This window comes from Trachinotus anak, unplaced genomic scaffold (assembly GCF_046630095.1).
Source record: "Trachinotus anak isolate AG129_WGS33_773 ecotype Australia unplaced genomic scaffold, CSIRO_AGI_Tana_v1 ptg000016l, whole genome shotgun sequence".
In the NCBI taxonomy this organism is placed as follows: domain Eukaryota; kingdom Metazoa; phylum Chordata; class Actinopteri; order Carangiformes; family Carangidae; genus Trachinotus; species Trachinotus anak.
The window spans coordinates 23,696,261-23,716,764 of record NW_027273867.1 but is presented as its reverse complement, the minus strand read 5'-3'; the positions used below and the strand labels follow the sequence as shown (position 1 = coordinate 23,716,764).

At 41.6% G+C, this 20,504-nt stretch overlaps 2 protein-coding genes across 4 annotated transcripts; both read left to right on the top strand.

Moving 5' to 3' along the window:
- The first annotated feature begins 1,176 nt into the window (after positions 1-1,176).
- styk1a (serine/threonine/tyrosine kinase 1a) lies at positions 1,177-11,818 on the top strand. 2 transcript variants are annotated; one of them, XM_071500773.1, is made up of 10 exons: positions 1,177-1,388; positions 4,143-4,198; positions 7,729-7,938; positions 8,039-8,275; positions 8,622-8,803; positions 9,380-9,460; positions 9,806-10,020; positions 10,433-10,473; positions 10,668-10,764; positions 11,397-11,818. In XM_071500773.1, exons 2-10 carry the CDS (start codon positions 4,144-4,146, stop codon positions 11,590-11,592), a joined length of 1,314 nt encoding a protein of 437 aa, XP_071356874.1. In that variant the 5' UTR covers positions 1,177-1,388; position 4,143; the 3' UTR covers positions 11,593-11,818. The 2 variants fall into 2 exon arrangements, with proteins under 2 accessions (XP_071356874.1, XP_071356875.1); XM_071500774.1 differs by lacking the exon at positions 1,177-1,388 and adding an exon at positions 1,462-2,039.
- Positions 11,819-14,611: 2,793 nt separating this feature from the next.
- LOC139634147 (major histocompatibility complex class I-related gene protein-like) lies at positions 14,612-19,196 on the top strand. 2 transcript variants are annotated; one of them, XM_071500438.1, is made up of 8 exons: positions 14,612-14,769; positions 14,947-15,210; positions 15,937-16,215; positions 17,045-17,347; positions 18,237-18,338; positions 18,774-18,791; positions 18,984-19,057; positions 19,126-19,196. In XM_071500438.1, exons 1-7 carry the CDS (start codon positions 14,721-14,723, stop codon positions 19,031-19,033), a joined length of 1,065 nt encoding a protein of 354 aa, XP_071356539.1. In that variant the 5' UTR covers positions 14,612-14,720; the 3' UTR covers positions 19,034-19,057; positions 19,126-19,196. The 2 variants fall into 2 exon arrangements, with proteins under 2 accessions (XP_071356539.1, XP_071356538.1); XM_071500437.1 differs by having other exon boundaries at positions 18,984-19,196.
- Positions 19,197-20,504: the final 1,308 nt, after the last annotated feature.

Genomic DNA, 20,504 nt, shown 5'->3' with positions numbered 1-20,504 from the left:
CTCTGAGGAGAGGACTCGGTCATGTGATCATCTGCTGTGTCCCTGGTGATTCAGCAACAATACCTTCAGTATGTGCTATGATTTCAAACTGCATTTGGTTAGTTAGTGAATTACATAGAGCATTTTAAAGGCCATTTTAATAAACTTTTTCAACTGTTTGATTATGCATGGAAACTACCAACTACAATGTGGAGCATAGAACTGGTTCGAGCCACACTGCAAACACACCAGGAGCGATCAGACAAGTCCAACACTCCTGATGATTCTCCTTAAATTTCCCCTTCGGCTACTCCAGGAACATTTTCTTGATTCGCTGCTGTGGGGCAAAGCAAACGCAACAACCCAGCTGCTCCTGAGCCTTTTAAACCAGCTCTATGCTACTGTACACTACAGCTGCAACAGCTACTCAATTATTGATTAGTTGATCCACACAAAATTAATCTGCAACTATTCCAATGATTAATTAATCGTTTCAGTCATTTCAAGCTAAAAATGTCAAACGTGACAATAAGTTTGTGGTTCAACTGAAATATTTTTCACTGTTACTCACACAAAACTAGACAGCTAAAGACATTAATATGACCTCTGGGAAGGTCTTAAAGGTCTTTAACAGTCTCTTCTGATTGGCTCTCTTGTTATTGGGAAGGTTTTTGGTTTTTAAACCACAAATATATCTTCTTAAGAAAATCAACACTTCAAATAAAACACAGGATAAGTGTAAAATATGGACCTTTAACATGAATCAAGGATTAATCAAGAAAAGAATCGTCAGAATAAGCAGTAATGTAAATAATCATTAGTTGTAGCCCAGTATCAGACTCCTCTCCAAACATCATGTGTTTGGTGAGGAGTTGTTTGGTTTTGGCAACTCGACCAGTAAAGGAGGCAAAATAAAACACCTCCTGTTAGCCCTCCACCGATTAACGCAATGCCTGTCAAGTTGACAAATACAGCCAGCTGTTTGGACGCTCTACACACACACACAAACACACACAAACACACGCACACAGCAAATACAATCCTGACTCCAAGCTGTTTGCAGGTGATAAGGGAGACAAGCAAAAAGTGTTGGAGGAGTGGGTGTGGCCAACCTGAGAGAGAGGGAGAGACAGAGAGAGAGAGAGAGAGAGAGAGAGAGAGAGAGAGAGAGAGAGAGAGAGAGAGAGAGAGAGAGAGAGAGAGAGAACCATCACCAGTGTCCTCAGTGTTAATGTGTCTTCCTGTAGGTATCACTATCTCCTGCAGGCTGTCCAGGAAAACATGAAAACTGAGGCTTGAATTTGTCTGGTTCTTCCACAGTTTCATGGCTCACAGGGACAACACACCTGCACCTGGACACAAGGAGCACACACAGCGTGACACCTGAACAACCCCACAGTGTCGTCCAGGTAAGATAAAAAAAAAAACAAAGACCACTGAGACTGTGAGCTGTGAACACGACTCATCTCTGTAAAACTTTAATATTCCTGCCTTGTGCATCCTTAAACATTAAATGTGCTTGTGTGTTTTGTTTGTATTGCACTGACATGTGTGTCTGTGTGTCTTTAACGGCATATTTTCAGTGTCTGTACTTGTCGTGGGTTTGTGTGACTTGTGTGTGTGTGTTGTGAGGTGACCTGATCTTCTGTTGTGCATGCAGGTATGTGTTGTTGTGGGAGAGTTACTGGTGCATGTGAATGTGAGAACCATGCAGACAAACTGGTTCAGTGACGTCCCCGCTGTCTAAAGGGTAAAGGACGGTTTCTGTGCCTGTTTCGTCTCAAAATGCTTACACACATACCGGTGTGACTTCTGAGGGTGTGTCGGCGCATGTGTCACACCGAGAGTGCCCTCTTTAAGAAGCTTTCTTCCCCTGTCTGAGGGGTGTGGATGACACTGCATTACTATCATACTGAACATCAGCTCACACACTGTACCTGTGCTGCACTGTGGGTTTGTCGCCTTCGCTCTGACGCCGTCACGACCATTACATCACCACGACAACCTGTGGTGTACATTACACGCGTGAAACAGATCCTCGAATGACAGAAAGGGCCAAGGTAGGCACGAGAGCAATTTCTTAAGTATTATTTAACCGAGCATCTACCAGCTGCTTATAAACTTACAAAACGAAGGCGAATTCTCCATGAACCGATTTCAAATAAAACTCATTTAAAGCTCATTTAAAGTGATTTCAGTAGAAGCTAAATAACCAAACAGTTCAGTGGGAACGAGGAAAAAAATACAAATCATCAATTTGACATCTTAACTGTGCCATAATGATTAAATCTGAACCAAAAGAAATAAAAGGCCTTAAAATATGTGTAACAGCGAATCAGAATTCAATCGTCAACGAAGATACTTTAAATTAATATTACAACCAAAAGAAGAGAGCAAACGGACTTTAATGTTGCACATGACTTTGATATTGATAATATTTACACATGCAGCAGCGGCTGATTAACTGTTTGATCTCATCTCTGTTACTTCAGCTGTGAATCAGGATGAGTTCTATTATTAATAATAAGTGACAGTGGGTTTGAACCTGCAGGCTACATGCAGCCTGACACTGTAGCCTGAGGAAAGCAGCGTTTTGATTCCACCAGGCCGACAGAGGCATCAGGCGCATTTGTTAAACAAATGAGACGGACAGGAGGACAGGAGTTTCCACTTGGGAGGTACAAAGTCTTTTCCTGTGGCGTTCAGGAAGCAGGGAAATCGCGCTCCTCAGTCCTAAACCTTGTGTCCTTCCTTTGAAACTCCTGATTTGAATGTGATCTGCTACTTGTGCAAAAGTACAAAAACACAGGCGAAATGTGCTCCGAGGACATTTGCATACAAACACACAGATGGAGAAACTCTGCCCTGCAGCACACACCCTCACTTCCCCTGCAGCCTCAAGTTCTCCATCAGCCACATTTTAATACATTTTACTTCTCTGTAGTATTGTGTCCTGCCTCTGAGTTCACTTTAAAGTCACTGCCTTTCTCTGATGTTCTCATTTGTTTGAGTTACTGTTAGAAATATACAAAACAGCTTCAGGGGGTTTTCCTGCAGAGACTTTACTAAAGCCTCACTCACTACATCCCTGTGGGCTTGGGTGGCATCCAAAACATAATATCTCTATGCAGTCAGTTTTGTTTGTTTGTTTGTTTGTTGTAGGGGTGAAAATTCTAATTACATTATTGTATTTCATGTTTCAGGTAGAAGTGATGCTGCCACTGAACAGTTTTATTTGTCACATGCCACAATGTAGAGTAAGGAAAGCAGTGAAATGAAGGTCGGACTGAAAAAAAAAAAAAAAAAAAAATTATTTATATCAAATAATGTCACATGTGGCAGGAAACATCTCAATAGTTCAATATAATCAATTATCGGCCCAAATCTGATTCAACAATACAAACAAACTGCACGTGCAATAGCAGGATTCATCCGCCTGTAGCAGGATGATAAGACACTGGCCGTTCACATTATTAACGAGACACAGTAGTGAGAATACAGTTAAACCTGTTTCCCTCTTAGCTGAGGACAATCACATGAATATGTCCGGACACGTGACGTGTTGCTGCCTTTTTAAAGCAGGAAGAATCCCAGACTCTCTCTGAACAGCTAGAGCTCAACAAACAGCTGATCAGCTGCTGCTTCTATGGAGGATTCATGGAAATCAATAAAATCCTCTGTAGTTCTAGGAAATGTTAAAATGAAATGTCTGTCTCTATTTGACCTGTGTGAGTGGAGGTGGTTATTCCAGGGCCACAGCTGACTGATGTAACACTGATCTCTGCCTCTCTATTATCTGTGTAAGTGACAGCAGCTGAACTATTCATGTGCAGAACCAACTCCTTTTCATATTTGCTACATGAGTCCAGATTAAAAAAAAAAAAAAGGTCACGGTTTACATTTGCTGTGTAAGTGGAGATAAAATATTATAATGTAATAATGTAAATATTTACACTGTTTTCTAAAAGTTGATCTGGAACAGTCGGCCTCCCTCTGGGCGTGTGTGCTGCTGTTTACTGAACTTCTATATTCAGTTATCAGATGCTGCAGGGCTCTGTCTCAGCGGCGGGGGTTTCAGGCGGCTGCTGAGCAGAGGTAATGCTGATCTCTTCCTCCTGATGATAGTAATGTGGATCCGTCTGTGTCCCTCTCCTCCTCTGCAGCATGTCATCCAACTCCACAGCTGATAATCTGTGTGCACCGGACGACACCCTCTGTAGTAAGGACACAACTTCTACACTTTCTCCCTTCCTCTTCCTCCTCCTCCTCCACCTGTCCTCTCTTATGTCTTCCATCTTTTTTTTTACTTCTCTCATTCCTCCTCTGCTAATGTGCTTCCTCTTGCCCATGTTTCAGTGTTTGGCAGCTCATGTTAGATCTACCTGGAAACAACTGTGGGAAAGATTCATTGCAAAATACAGTCTGTATTTTCTACTGTCTCTCTCCTTTTGGCCCTTATGATTACTGATTGCTTCCTTAATGTGTCTCATTTCAGTTACCTGCATCTTCCTCTGTTATGACCAGCATCACATCAGCCCCTGTTCTTTACTTTTAAAACTCTCCACTGTCTCTGGCTTCAAGCTCAACTCACCTGCCCCCAGGGATCCTGTCCTGTCTCATATATTAACTGATAATTAAAATAAAATCATCAACAGTCTTCTCTCTTCAAATATTTTAAATTGTCATTCTCTAATTTCTTTCATAGCTTTTGCATTTGGACTTGAGTTGACTTATCTTCTTATAAGTTCTCTGCCACCTGTGAATTTAAATCAATAACTGCAGCTTCCTCATGTTGGCTTTAAACCAAGTACATCAGCAGACTGCTGAGGTCATGCTGACGTGAAATCTACATGAATTGTCCTGATAATGAGTCAGCAACTGAAGAGTCTGTTCAATGTAGGCTGAGGCCGATGCTCAGGAATATGCAAAATGCAAAATGCTATATTTTTCATAATAACATATATAATATTTATTTTTTTGAACGTTCTGCCTGCTGCTGAGTCAGACCCTCAGGTCGCTGCTTTGCTTACTCTACCCTCGCATTTGACACAGAAAACTTTGAACTGCTGTTTAGTGGCAGCATCACTTACACCTAATCTATCACTATATAATTACGTATATGTAAACATGACATGACGTAGTATAACCATCAACCTCAATCACATCAGCAGCTACAAAGTCTATTTCATTTTTCATTCTTGAAAACTTGAAAACTCAAAATCTAATTTGGAAGATGAAAGTTTGTTTTGACAGAGAACTACAGGAAGAGGTTTTTGTAATTAGGGTTGGTTGACATCCAAAAATCTACATCTCAATGCAATCCTGCCCAGATATTACAATATACTATATCATCTCGATAATTGGGCTGAACTTCATCCAGATTTTAAATTCTGGATTTTCAATTAAGCCTGATTAAAAGTCTATAAAGAGACAATTGTACATTTTTTAATCAGAAGTCTTAAAATCTGACAGTGTCTTTGTATTTATTAACCATCCATATGTTTATCTATGTACTTACAAAACTGCCAGTTGCAGAGCACAGTGATGTTGAGACGCTGCAGCTCAGACGTGTGATTTCACAACCAGCTGAAATCGTTTCTACTGACTCACTGATACTTGAGGGAAGTTTTGTTTAGATGCACTTAATGATTATATCTGTAGTTTTACTGTGAAGGCTGCTTATTCTGTGTTTTCAGTTACATTAAAACACAAAGTTCAGATACTTACAGATCATCATTAATCTAAGTTAAATATTTACTCAACCACCAGTAGAACGGAATGGAAATGTTAAACATCTTCAGCTAATAAAACATGAAATGAAGTGCAAACAGACGAAAACTAAAACAAGTGAGCTGTTGAAAATTCAAGCTCAAACCAAGTCTTTAATGAGACTGACATGAAATGATTAATGCCAATCTGTAAAGTCCTCACCACACCTAAGAATGTGCCAAACCCAGCAGACAATACGTACACGCACCAGGGGATTCACATTCCAGTTCCTTCTCTCTAACGAGACTGGACTCACTTCAGGATTTCAACATCGGGAGGTGTGTAAGATCATGGAGTCAATGACTTCTGCTCCAGTTACTGTGCCATTGTAGTAATGTTATACAAGGGTGTGTGCGTGTGTGTGTGTGTGTGTGTGTGTGTGTGTGTGTGTCGACCCAGGGCACTGCATTAAAACCGGTTGTCAGTAAAGGGCCAATATGGAGATCAGGCATTGTTAATATGATGAAACAGAAGACACAAACAAATGAAAACTATAAAATAATAAATACTACAACTACAAATACTTATCCAGTTAAATTAAGAATTACATAATTGGATAATGGGTGGAACCACATGTGAAAGCATTTACTCATTTCCTGCTCAATAACATGCAAATAAAACATTTCAGTGGCAGTGTGGAAATGTCTCTCTAAATTGTCAGTGCATGACTCATCCCGACCAGCCTCACTGTCTAATTACAGCCCGACTGTGAGATGTTGACAGTGCAGAAGGACAAAACCAGTTTTTTTTTTTTTTTTTTTTTTTTAAATCAGCCAAGAGGCAGCGAGCAGCACAACACGACAACAACAGTGACAAGCAGTAATGATACGCGTTGCCCTAAGGCTTTGGATTTGTGCAGCTTTATTATCACGGTAATAAAAAAAGCACAGGAAAAAAGGACGAGATCAAAGAGAATGAGCGGTTCGTTTAACATACAGGATCATTTCCTGCACCGTTCTGGCCTGAAATGGATCATTACAGCGCGGAGGCATCTCCAGCTACTGAGAGCTGCAGTTAAATAGCCATGCACTCTGCAAAATCCCTCAGTCATCGAGCTACGTATCAACATATCAGCACCGGCGTAAACGGAGTATGATGTAATGTTAAGACAGAACATCCTGTCAACGCTTCAGAGGTGCAACCATCTTAACAGCCAACATATCTGCCCTCAGCAGGACACTGAAACCAAACCTGCACCAGCGTAGTGAGGACGCTGCGTACATGAACACTGCTTCTTTATCCTTACCGAAGATTTTTTTTTTTTTTAAATGAAATAAAGTCTGAACAGGATTAGAATGACTGAGCTGCTTGTCTCAACAATCTGCCACATTTTATGATTCATGGTAAACACAGAGAATCAGCCAGACTTCCACACACACAGCTTTCGCTTCAGCTTTTCCCAACTGTTCACCGTCAGCTTATTCAGCCAGATGTTGTCATGTAAAAGACACCGGGAGACTGTGGACACGACAGTTTCAAATCTCTCTCTTTTATAGAAGCTTGTTGAAGAGGCGGTTTGATAAAGTTCTTATTGGCCTTTTACTTTTTATTGCACTTAAAGCAACATAAACATCGAGTCCAGTGATCGTTGGTGTCAACTCCAGTAAGGTTCTGTGTCCAGTGCAGCCTCTGTGTGTGTGTGTGTGTGTGTGTGTGTGATGACAGAAAATTAATATATGGCAGTTAATGTTCATATAGTCACTGTCCACCACAAATAAATCAACGTATGGGAAACAATGTGTCAATTTAAACTTTTGATCCTGAGACATTGTCAGCGTTGAGGTGGTTGATCATGACTGCAGCAGCCGTATCTGAGGCACAAATACATGCACAGTTCACAAGAAGGTTGAGGACGTCACTTTTCTGACGTCTTCCACATCAGACCAACCGGTCCCTTCGCTCCCCACCATCAGCCCGGTACATCACCGTGTTCAGACTGCATTGCTTCTTCTTCGTGACCTTCTTCTCTCCGTCTCTCAGCAATAAGGGAGCATCAGCAGGCCGTGATAATCGTCCCTACGCTGCTGCTCTTTGCCACCCTGGTCACCTTACTGGCCCTGTTCTCTCTGAGGTTCTGTCCTCAGAGGAAGCGGAAGCGGACACGGGTCACGGCCCCTCAGAGCTACAACCACTCGTCGCACAGACACACACAGAGAAACCGCCACAGGCATCACTTACAGGGGATTGATGGTGAGCATGATTCATACACCTCTGCATCTTCAGTTTTCATTGTGACTCAATTTTCTGAACAACCCGTACAGATTTATTACTCTGTCTTGTGTCTCAACAGCGCCGCCTGGGATAAACCCGCTGGAACATGAAGAGCTGCCGATGTCGGTTCAGGAAGCGCGGCAAAACGTCAGGCCGACCCTGGCTGCACCGCCACAGGTGACCGCAGAGAGGCATCACGGAGCCTTCAGCCAAATCACCATCCTGCCACTGTCCTTCTCCGTCAAGCCGGACGACACAGTCAGCCTCTACAGAGCCCGCATGGACAACAGGGACGTGGTCCTGAGGGTCCTCAAAGGTAAACTGAGCCGCACCGAGACAAACCTCCAGCACAGAGAAATGTTGTGTCCTCTCAGCAGCTGAGAGACGCAGCCAAACTCCAACTGGTTCACAGACGATGATCTTCTTTCATTTTTCATCCTTCATATCAGAGCTTCAACAGAATCAAGGACATAAAACTGAAGAGCTTTCAGAAAGTTTCCACATTCAAACACTACAAATGCTTCCAAGCAGTGTTTTTGTAAAATGTCTGGTTAACTCCTTATGAGATCAAACTAAATGTGCAGTAACCGAGTATAAAGCAGTGTACTGTCCCTGGTTAATTCAGGTTTTAAAAGTTATTCTGTTGTCCGACCTCTTTCCAGAAACAGCAAACAGCAGCGACAAGCAGCACTTCTTGGGTTTTACCTCCTTCGTCTCTGGACTGGGGCCCCACCCCTTCATACCTGCGCTGCTGGGTGTCGTTTCAGTGCAGTCGCCCCACATGATGGTGGTGGAGGAGCTGCAGCACAGAGACCTGCTCGGGTTCCTGTGGAGATGTAGACGGGTAAAGTCAATCATCACTTCCTAAAACTGAGCCAGATCATTCAGAGTTCTAAGACGTGTTTAACTGTGGTTCACATCACACACTGCAGGACACGTGCTCCATACACAAGATTTTATTCTACATCTTTTAACATCATCTGCAACTGAGGCAGCAGCGTACATCGTTTAACAGATTTTATCTGGTTGGATAATTATTTACTTAGCTCCAAAACTTTTAAAATATAATGTGGTTAAAGTCAGTGGGTCTAAAAGTGGGGTCTGGGGACCCCCAGGGGTCCTTGAGCAGGGTTCCTGAGGAACTATAATCTCATCTTGACGTGGTCTTGTCAGTTCAGGAGTCATTGATGTATAAAAGTTTGAGAGCTGATTAAAGTCATTACTTCTTTGCTCCACTGAGGGGCAGTAGAGGACAATATATCCTGTACTGACAGACCCGTGATTCCTTCACAGTGACAGAAAAAGACCATAAGACTCAGTCACACTGGTCTGACACACATATGACCTGAGGTTGAGATAAAATACCTCTCTGGTGTCTGGCTCTGTAACTAAAAGCTGAATTACGTTTCTGTCGCTAAAGGATAACCCAGGTTTGGAGTCTTCCTGTGACATGACGGAGAAGAGGATCTTCACCATGGCGGGACAAGTGGCCTCTGCTCTGGTTGGTCAAACTGTTTCTGTCCTGTCAGTTTCTCTTACTGCTTCATGGACCAAAAAAAAAAAATATATATATATAACATATTTGTAGGAATCACCTGGGAGAGAGCTCTTTCTGTCCCTTTGCTTATGACCAATGTCACATATTAATTTCCTCTGATGACTCAGTTATCGAGCAAAGACCTCAGAGGTTAAAGTTACACTGTTATAGTGTCAGAAAAAAAAAACAAATTTAATGTGTAAAAGTGTAACTTCAATATCAACCATTATATAAATCCAAACTACCCTTTAGTGCTGGATTCATCATGGTCAGCATCTCTTTATTCCCCTGTCTTTATCTAACATCTAGGAATATCTGCACAGTCAAAGCTGCATCCATGGCAACGTAGGAGCTCGCAGCGTTCTGGTCGGCAGAGATCTGACGGCGAAGCTGTGGGGCCTGGGCTCGACGTACCGCAGGAGGACACAGCCCGGTTCACCGGGGGAGGTGGAGGACATGGAGCTGAGGAAGTGGCAGGCGCCTGAGGTGCTGGCCAGGAGAGTCATCAGCCAGAGCAGTGACGTGTGAGTGGCACAGTTATCAGGGAGGAGGCGGACTCTTATCCCACGTGATCTGTGGATGCTGAATAACTGATCTAATAGATTCCCTGTTTACAGTGAAAGGCACAAACACTGTGTTTAACAGAACCACCTGTATATTACGTCAACATTTTACAGCCCGCTTCGCAAAATGCACACAACCTGATTCATTCTCTGATGTCCAATCAAACCAGTGAAGGATTGTGTGTGTGGTAATATGACACCTCACATTTATGGTGCACAATTTAGATCAATGAAAATACAGACAGATTGATTCCAAGGTTGGAGACAGAAAGTTTGCATTTCAAGACTGAATTTTTACCAAACTATTTCATTTAAAGTGACAAAAGTTAACTTTTAATGACATCATGTCCTTCTCTAACTCTGTTTGTCACAGATGGTCATTTGGTATCCTGCTCTATGAAATGGTCACATTGGGTGAGTGTGTTTTTTATTCTAAACCTCTGAAAGAAGCTGTTTATTTAACAGATCACAGAACTGCATAACATTCACAGCTCCTCTCCAGACATGTTTTAAACTCTGTAAAAATCCTCTGCTATGATTAATATTTTGTTGAACCAGACGTTACATCTGTGAAGGAGATTAAACAGGCTTTGGGCTCGTGTGTGCAGGTGACCCACCGTTTGCTGAGATCATGGCGACTGAACTCCTGCAGCATCTACAGAGAGGAAATCACCTCCGCCGACCGGCCGGCTGCTCCAGCTCACTGTAAGATCAACAGCAGAAAACGATAGCACTGATGGGGAGACGTTCTTGAGTTGGATTTCCCACCACTGAGCGCAAAGTGTTCAGAAATTAATGTTGGGAATTAGAACAAATGCATTCAATGATTCAGTTTTCAGTGGTTCTGTTATTTGAGGTTTTCTGCAGCATTCAAGAAATTTCATTCAAGAATTTTTCTGACCTTTTTCATATCACATCACAATGTCATTTAAAACCAGTTTCATGGCCTTTGTGTTAAACTATGATGGAAAATCATTTTAGTGTGGAACATATCGCAAGAGCCCACAATCTGATACAAAGATATCTTACATCCAACATTAGTCCTTATTTCTAAAGGAAGGAAAAAATATTGTAAATGCACTTTTTAACACCCTTTTATTTAGGAAAATGTATTCAATGCTTTTTAAGACTCACAGACCAACAGATAGGCCTACACTGTTTGCTGCTGACATGTTCACAGTCTCCTCCTTCCTCTTCATTAGCTTAAAAACAGCTGGCCATTCTAGTGTATAACTGAATAACAGGTCAAGCAGCAGGTCAAGCAGGAAAATCTTTCCAAACTGGGTCACAAACTGTAACAGCCACTGTGTTTTCCTGGTGTCTCACCTGCTGTGTAGGTACGCGGTCATCAGGTCCTGCTGTCACTGGAACCCACAACACCGCCTCTCCGTGTCGGAGCTGATCAGAAAGCTTCAGACGGGAGAGAAATCAGCCAATGGGAGGACAGTTCTCAGAGTGCCTGAGCCACTACACATCGAGAGATACCTGAGGGAGGCGGGATATGGAGAGGCGTATAACTACGCTGTGCTCTGATTGGCTGAGAGTGTCGTCAGTCAGAATGAATGAAAAAGAACTTTGAGAAAAATGCACATTATAATTATTGTGAAAGAAAGTGAAGGAAAATGTAATGTTTTGCACTTAAATCACACTATAAAGCACACTCACTTTCTATCTTCAAAGAGTAATATATGAACTGTAAATATGTATTTTACTGTAAATTATAATTTTGCTCATTAAAAGACCAATATGACAAAAACAATGCAGCTATTCTGCACTTTTTAACTGTGACAAAAATACTGTAGCTTAATTGTACAAATAATCGACCCCAGGGGGCCCTGCGCCCAGCCATCAGGCCCGATGCCTCACAGAGGCGGCCGGCTCTCCCTCGATCAAAATGATTCTGAGCTTGTAAAGTCATGTTTACACATTTTGTAAATTTGTAACTGTAAATCAACCTTTGTAAACCTGTACAATAAATCTGCAGGAGAAACCAGCTGTGGTTGTGTCACAGAGACTTGTATTTGTTAAAAAAGAGCCTTTGAAACGACACTGAAGAAATGATCAGTGGTGAGGTTGGACACAGTGAAAGAAGAAATGCTCTTGTGGACGCCTGTGAACAAACACAGTATGTGTCTCACACTGTGTGGGAAGCTCTGAGTGCAGAGCTGAACAGTTTTGTGCTCTGCATCAGTCCACAGATGTTAATGAAACACTTGTTGCCTCAACGCTGATCATTTCTTCATAGTCTTTTTTTAACAAATACAAATCTCTTCAATACAACCACAACTTTTTTCACATGCACAAATTAGAAATATTTGACAGGTTTACAAAAGTTGATTTACAACTACAAACTTTTGAATTACTTTTGAACATCACTTCACAAGTTCAAAACCATTTGGGCCCTAATTTGACCCCATGCTGGTTTGGGGCAGAGTCATGCATATGACATACCACTCCTTGCTGGTTGTGGGGGACCGTACCATGTGGTCCTGGTCTGAGGTGGATCCTAGCATCGCTGTGAAAACACAGAACGTAACTGTATTAACGAGGGAAAACAAGGACATTTGAAGCAGCTCTTCTTTTGACCATGAAATGTTTTTCAAGTCTTCTAACAACTTAAATCTTTTATGTTATCAATCATCCATTTCAACCTGAAATAGCATAAATTGTAAGTTTGCATAAATTGTACTACATCTAGCACAACCATCAAAGGCGACATTTAATAGTAGCTACAGCTGACACCAGTTAGAGTTTGTTTCTTTGTGAACATCTGTGCACAGATACAACAGAAAACTGTGAAACTCAGCCTTTAAAGAGAACTGAGACCACCTGACCTTTGACTGGACTCTGCTTTGTGATTGGACTGTCAAGTAAAACATGTGTTCTGGTAACTTCAGTGTCACACCCAGTGTAGGAACTTTGAGTGTCATCCTTGTGGGTGAAGAACAGCGACGAACGGACTAATATTCAGTTGTATTCAGTTGTAAGTCGCTTTGGATAAAAGCGGGTGAATGTAACTGTGACATCGGAAAGAAATGTCAAAGTGGCGGAAACATACAAACTACAACTTCCGGTCGTGAATTTCACAATAAAAATCTGAGCGGAAACGGGATGCAGATGCGATTCTATCCAACAAGACTGTCATGTAAACGTTTTGCCTACTCGGTTTTCATGATCAAGTCAAAACACATTTGTTGAGCTTAACTTGGCTGATTTTAATACATTTGATGCACAGACAACGTATTTTAATTACAGGTATTAATGATAAAAATACAAAAAAACCCAATGGTTTCCCTCACGCTGATATTTATAATATACAATAATATATATAATATAATATACTGACCACAGACCGTACACCGAGCCGATGACTGTTCAGTGCCATCTTGGTTTTTGTCGTCCACATTTAAAGGAATAATGGCGGGATGTCTGCGCAGTCCCCGTATGTGAACCGCCTATAAACGCAGGTGTCTGGGCCCCGCTCCGGTTCTTCCCTGTACGTCCCGTTTCCTGTTCACCTGACTTCCGACAGTGGAACAGGTACGAGCGATGTCTGCCTTTGTTTCTTTCCCAGTTCAATCTCATTACCCCGTTACAACCCACACCCAGGCCTGCAGCAGGCCCGGCACCAGTTCTGGGGGGGGGGGCTGTAAGTTCCCCATGCCAACCCTTCCCTTAGAACCAGAATAGAACCGGGTTACAGAGAGAAATTAATTTTTTTATTTTAATAAATGACACATTTACACACATGGACACAGAGAGAGTAAACCTGCAAACAGGAAGCAAGAGCCCAGAATCAGCTGCAAGTGAAACTAAATCCATAAACTACAGCTGTGAATGAGTAAATGTTCACACTTAATGAACTGTTCACCGTGGAGATGAATGAGAGGGAACTAAACACATTTTCCCCATTTCCCACAGTTACACATGCATTAAAATGAAGTCATGTAGGCCGACCATATACATATCACTCATATATATATATATATATATATATATATATATTCATCACACACATTACGACTGTTACAGTTTGCTCATTATTTCTGGATGTGGTCACACACAGTGCGGCCACAGGCTTCGACAAAGGGGGCGGTTTTAAATGTCTCACTCCCCCTGTGCTCCTCGCAGTTCAGAGTCCAGTGGGGAGGAGGATGAAGACGAGCCCCTGTCCCTCTCCCCGTCATCCTCCGCCTCCTGCCTGCTGACCCCCCTGGTGGAGCGCTGTGAAAGTGCCATAGTTTTTCTCCCTCCAAGGTGGGAAGATTGTGTCATTACAAACAAAGATCTTGGGAGATAAATTACTGAGTTTTTTTTGTAAATAAGTTATCAAACCATTTTCTTCATCACACTTTCCCTCCTTCCCCGCTGTTGAGTACGAGGATCAAACTCTGAAGATGAATCTCTGTCACTTCTCTGTGAGACTCATGGACAGGATGTCAAGCTGCTGTTGAGGGTAGAGTCCAGTCTGGAGACGTCTCTGGTTCTGTCCTCATCACAGAATCTGATGAGTCTGATCTCTGAAACCATTTCAACACCCCCACCCCCCGCACTTAACGGTGACGTCACTGAGACAAACACTTCACATTCCTCTGAGAGGAAACGAGAGGATCATCAAGCAGCGGATTCATCGGTCTTTTCTTTGTCTTTATCAAATCAAGATGACAAAGTTGTTTTTGTTGCTTCTTCTCTGTCACGTCTCTTCAGCAGGTAGGATCACTGTTTAAAGTTTTATTTCACTCTTTACTTTTGACTCAGCTCTGCATTTTGCTCCTGTGTCACAAAATGTAGTTTCAGTTTTGACTGAGGACGGTTGCAACGTTTTGAAAATACATTAAAGTTCATCAAGAACATATATTTATAATGAAAACCTTGTTTGTCCCACAGTGAAACACACCCTGAACTATTTTACCACTGCATCTACTGGAGTCCCAAACTTCCCTGAGGTTGTGGCTGTTGGAATGATTGATGGGCTGCAGGTGGTGAACTGCGGCACCAACACAGTAGAAACAAAACACGACTGGGTGAAAAAACTGCTCAATGACGACCCTGACCAACTGCAGAGGTACACTGAAGGGTGTTTTGAGGAAATACCCAAGTTCTTCAAAGCCAGTATTTATAGTTTGAAGCAGCGCTTCAACCAAAGCGGAGGTAAGTACAGTTTGTGATATATTTCACTTCTTACTGCTTCAGTGTTGTGTTGCAGAGTAAAGTGACTCTGCAGGGCCTCAACATAATGATCAGGAAACAGCAGAGTGGGAGTGGGCAGAGATCACTGGTTAGGGTTAGGTTCAGGTAAAGCTTGTCATAACCAATTGAATCAATGTGAGAAGAGTCATCAAAATAAAACCCATCTTAAAATAAAGCATCATTTTCCTTATGTCAGTTTGTATTGTGCTGTGGTTTTGCATTTTCCTAAACTTCTGATAATTTCAATTCATTTTAATCACATTAATACAAACAGTAAACGTTGAGCTTTCCAGGTCCTTGATGTTCATCTCCAGTTGGTAATCTAGTTCAAAATAATCAATACAGTAAGTATGTATCTTGGGAAACTCCTGGTTTGGTGATGTGACCTTTTTCATGCTTCCGTCCATACGTCCAGACCCATTCTCAGGGAACTTCTTCAAATTTGGCACAATCACTTGGACTCAAGGATGAACTGATTAGATTTTGGTGGTCAAAGGTCAAAGGTCAAGGTCCTGGTGACCTCACAAAACATGGTTTTGGCCTTTTGAATGTAATATCTCTCTAATGCCTTGAGGGACATGTTTAAGGTAATCAGGTGATAAGGTGGTAAGGTGATAAGGTGATAAGGAAGGTAATCCAGTGGAGATATCATCTGTACATCATTGTTGTTGTCTGTCTCTGTCTCAGGGGTCCACATTTTACAGAGGATGAATGGCTGTGAATGGGACGATGAGACTGGAGAAGTAGTTGGTTTTAATCAGTACGGTTACGATGGAGAAGATTTGATGTCATTTGACCTGAGGACATCGACATGGACGGCTCTAAAACCAGAGGCTGTCATCACCAAACACAGCTGGGATGCTGACAAACCCAGATCAAGAGAGAATAAGTACTTCTTAACTCAGCTTTGTCCTGATTGGCTGAGGAAGAGTTTGGACTATGGGAGGAGCTCTCTGCTGAGAACAGGTAGGATCACATGACCTGATGTAGTTTCATCAACACAGTGATATTCACACAGAGGACTCAGACTGAATTACCACTGTATCATCTCTCCTCTCAGGCTGACATTAGCTTTTGTTTTGGCTGTTTTCTGTTTTCTGTTAGTCCAAACCAATCAGCAGAGACTGACCTGTTTGGTTCTCTGACGTCACTTTCAACTGGTGATCGTCAGTGGACAGTTAGTATGAGCTCAGTAGGTTTCAGATTTTTATTGTTAGAGGAGAAAGATGCAGTTTGACTGTGGTGAGTTTCTTTAGTGGAGGTGTAGCTCCCTTCTCTGACTGTTCACACTCTGTGTGGTTGTTGTGTAGTGAAGTCGTTATCATGTGCTGCTGTCATAAGATGAATGTGTGGGTCTGTACATGTGGTGAGTTCACCTGAAAGAAAAGTTGGTTCCATGTTGTGATTCTAACTTGTCTGTTGAGTCTTTAGTTCACTTCAACAAACACATGTACAGAACGTACATCGACAAATGTTGGGATCAGTCTTAAGAGGAAACAAAGCTTTTGGTTTGCACCAAAAGTCTATATTATTATACTGTTATTAGCATTGTTAGCACTATGGCTCTTGGGATGACAATACCAGTCGGTCTGTCAGGCAGTTGGTCCCTCACTTTGGTTCAGAGTGAAACATCTCAGCAACAGTCACATGGATTTTAATTCCTTGTTTTCATTGATGCCTCTTTATTGAATTTCTTCATCTTTCTTTTCCCTTGCTTCCTTACTTGTTTGCCCCTTTTCATCTTTCTCTACCCCCTTCACCCTCTCTCACCTCCTCTACTTCCATTGTCCACCAGACCTTCCCTCAGTGTCTCTCCTCCAGAAGTCTCCCTCCTCTCCAGTCAGCTGCCACGCTACAGGTTTCTACCCTGACAGAGCTCTGATGCTCTGGAGGAAAGATGGAGAGGATCTTCATGAGGACGTGGACCAAGGAGAGATCCTCCCCAACCATGATGGAAGCTTCCAGATGAGAGTTGATCTGGACCTTTCATCAGTCAAACCTGAAGACTGGGGGAGGTACGACTGTGTGTTTCAGCTCTCTGGTGTGAAGGAGGAGATCATCACCAAACTGGACAAAGCAGTGATCAGGACCAACTCAGGTAAGAGTGAGATCAGATGTTGTTGAATGTGACTGAATGTTTGTGGTTTGTTGTTTTTCTGTTTTTTCTCCAGTTCATCTTTGAATTCCTCTTCAACAGAACTCATAATAATAAACCTATTAGATAACTAATATCAACCAGTTGATGTTCCTCACCTCACGGTTCACTGGACAGTCAGTGTTCAAAGCTACAAAACATGACTTTACTCTGTTGGATCCACTTTGCTAAACCAAGTGAACCTTTTTAAATACAGACTGGTTTTTATAGCTTTGCTTTCTTCAAGTGTTTAAGTACATTTTTGTTGATTTCTGAATATATATTTATTTTTTAACATACATTGCTCATTTCCACAGTGTCTGTCCAATGCATAAAGGTTTAATACATTTTTAAAATAATGTGCCAAATAGGATGAACACATTAATGGATGGATGGATAAACTGTTCTGTTCTAACTTGCTTTATCTGTACAGGTCTTAATTTTTATGCCTTTACAGACCGGTGACAGTCAGGGCCAGAGGCGTTACATTGTCTGGTTTTCCATCTGTCCATACATCCATCCCATTCTTGTGAATGCAATATCTCAGTAACGCCATGAGGGAATTTCTTCAAATTTAGTACAAATGTTCACTTGGTTTCAAAAATGAAGTGATTAGAATTTGGTGGTCAAAGGTCAAATGTCAAAACATGTTTTATATAACACAAATATCTAAACGGATAAAATGATGAAGTGATGACATTTTATATCCATATGGTCGAACGTCAACTTCACTGTGACATCATAACGTTCTGCAAAAACATTTCTGTGACCATATTTCCTACAACTTGGCCTGTTGGTGGAGGTGTACAACCACAAGACAGTAACTCTGGTTTGTTATGTTTTTGTTGAGCAGAGAAGCCCAGTGACATCACCGTCTCCATCATCGCTGCAGTGGTTGTCCTCACTCTCATCCTCATCGCTGTCACTGGATTCATGGTTTACAGAAAGAAGAAAGGTGAGAGAGAAAAATAGAAACATTAACTTCTTTAATGACTGTTGTAATCCTTTGGTTTTAGTCTTTGAGTTGATGCTTTTATCCAGAAACAAGCATCAGTTTGAAGCAGGAAGCTGTGTGAGACTCAGAGTCATGATAATATGACTGTACCATGATGATGTGGGAGAGAAGTGTCTTTATTGTCTTTATTATCTGTTTCCACTGGTAGAACATACTGTAGTCAACACAACCAGAGACTCACAATACATGAAATATACACTTAGTCATGTTCCCACAAGATAGAAATAAATTAAGAGCTGACAGAAGAGTCAAACTGATTTACTTTAAGTTTGAGTGAGTAGAGGAGGGGATCATATTCGCTGAGGATAAGGTGATGAAAAACATCCTGTCATTTACAACTGCAACTGAAACGATTTGTCTTTTCTTTGATTTCAGCCAAACACCCTCCATCTCGTAAGTAAAACTTATTTTATTCTGTTTCAAATGATCTCACTCACTATTCGTGCTTTAGATTAAATGATTTCAAATGATTCTGTAGATGAACTGTCTGAAGACAGTTTCCTGTATTTACTGTTAATAAAGTTCAGAGCTGGATGAGTGGGTTTTACACAGCTTCACACTAACAGTGTGTTTCTGATCTTTCAGCTCCTGAAAACGTCTCTGAGCTCTGTGAGGAACTGAATCCAGAAACCTGACACTCATGAGATGATCTCATGTGGGGTGATAAAGATCAACACTTTGATGTGTGTTATTCAGCTAAAAGAGTCTCAATGTTGTTTTCCTGTAGCAAAAGTGCAGCAGCTTCATGTGAAGATCAGTGGGATTAAGAGAAAAACAAAAACAAACCTGCTTGAGATTTTGTTCATGGATTCAAAGGATTCAGATTTGAACATCTTGCAGCTGCTCCTCAGTCCCCACAGAGGTGAACCTCCGAGAAGCAGTTGTGTTGAAAACAGGTCACTGTTTTAAAAAGTTTGAAATTGTGACATTTACTGGCCAAACTATGGTACTGCACATGTATGGAAGCATTAAATGAGGAATTCACCATTGCAGATTCCTGCCATGTCCTGTGATGATCATCTGTTGTTTTTGCCTGTTGTATGAAAGGCCTCATGTTGGTTCATATAAACTGTAATATTACTACCCATGAGAAACACAGAAGACATGAGTTGTCTCTACATTCTTTGGAACAAAAAAAACCTGCTTGACCTGAACCAGCTTCTAGTTTAAAGTTAGTGTGAGTTCAGTAGGTTTCAGATTTTCGTTGTTAGAGGAGAAAGATGCAGTTTGACTCCTGTGAACCATAAAAACAGGTGAATCCTTCTTCTCTGACTGTGGTGAGTTTCTCTGCCTCTTCTTCTCTGACTATAAACACTGGGTGGTTGTGGGGGTGACAGTCAGTTAGTCCTTCACTTTTGTTCAGAGTGAAACATCTTAACAAGGGTTATGTGGATTGACATAAAAGACGTTCAGCTAACACATCTTTAATTCCTTCTTCCTCTCTCTTTCCTTCTGTTTATCTATTGAATTTCTTCATCTTTCTAACCGTAACCCTTCACCATCTCCCAACTTCCATTGACTCTGTCCCTTCCTTTCCCACCGTCTCTCTCTCTCTCTCTCTCTTTGTTTGTTCAACAGGGTCTTGATTCATGTGTCTGTGTAAAGTTCAGGTTGATCCTCTGTCACTTGTTCCTCCCTGCTCCCACTACAGCTCCTGGTCTCAGCTTGTCTGCTGCTAAAGTCCAAAACACATTGGAATGACGCAACTCCTCATCTGAAGAGCTTATAATAATAATAATAATAATAATAACTTTATTTATAAAGTTTATAATGTCCTCAGCACAGCAGCTGTGGTTTTCTTGACAGAGATGACTTATTAATATTCTCTCTATGAACCTAGGGCTGTGGATTATTAAGGTCTGGCTCATTTATAATTCAGTAATTTTTTCCTTCTACTCTGAGAACTGCACAGATGAAGACGTTCGATAGTCAAGGTAACACCTACAAGATGTTTTAGTTTTCTGTACTTGTCTGGGTTTTATCTTCATCTCAGTCTCACTGTTTTCCTTGGAAAAAAAAACGCTGCTTGACCAGTTTCTAGTTTTAATTCACATCAACCGGCTCAGAGTCAAGAATGCTCGAGTGCGAGGACTGAACTCTGAAGAT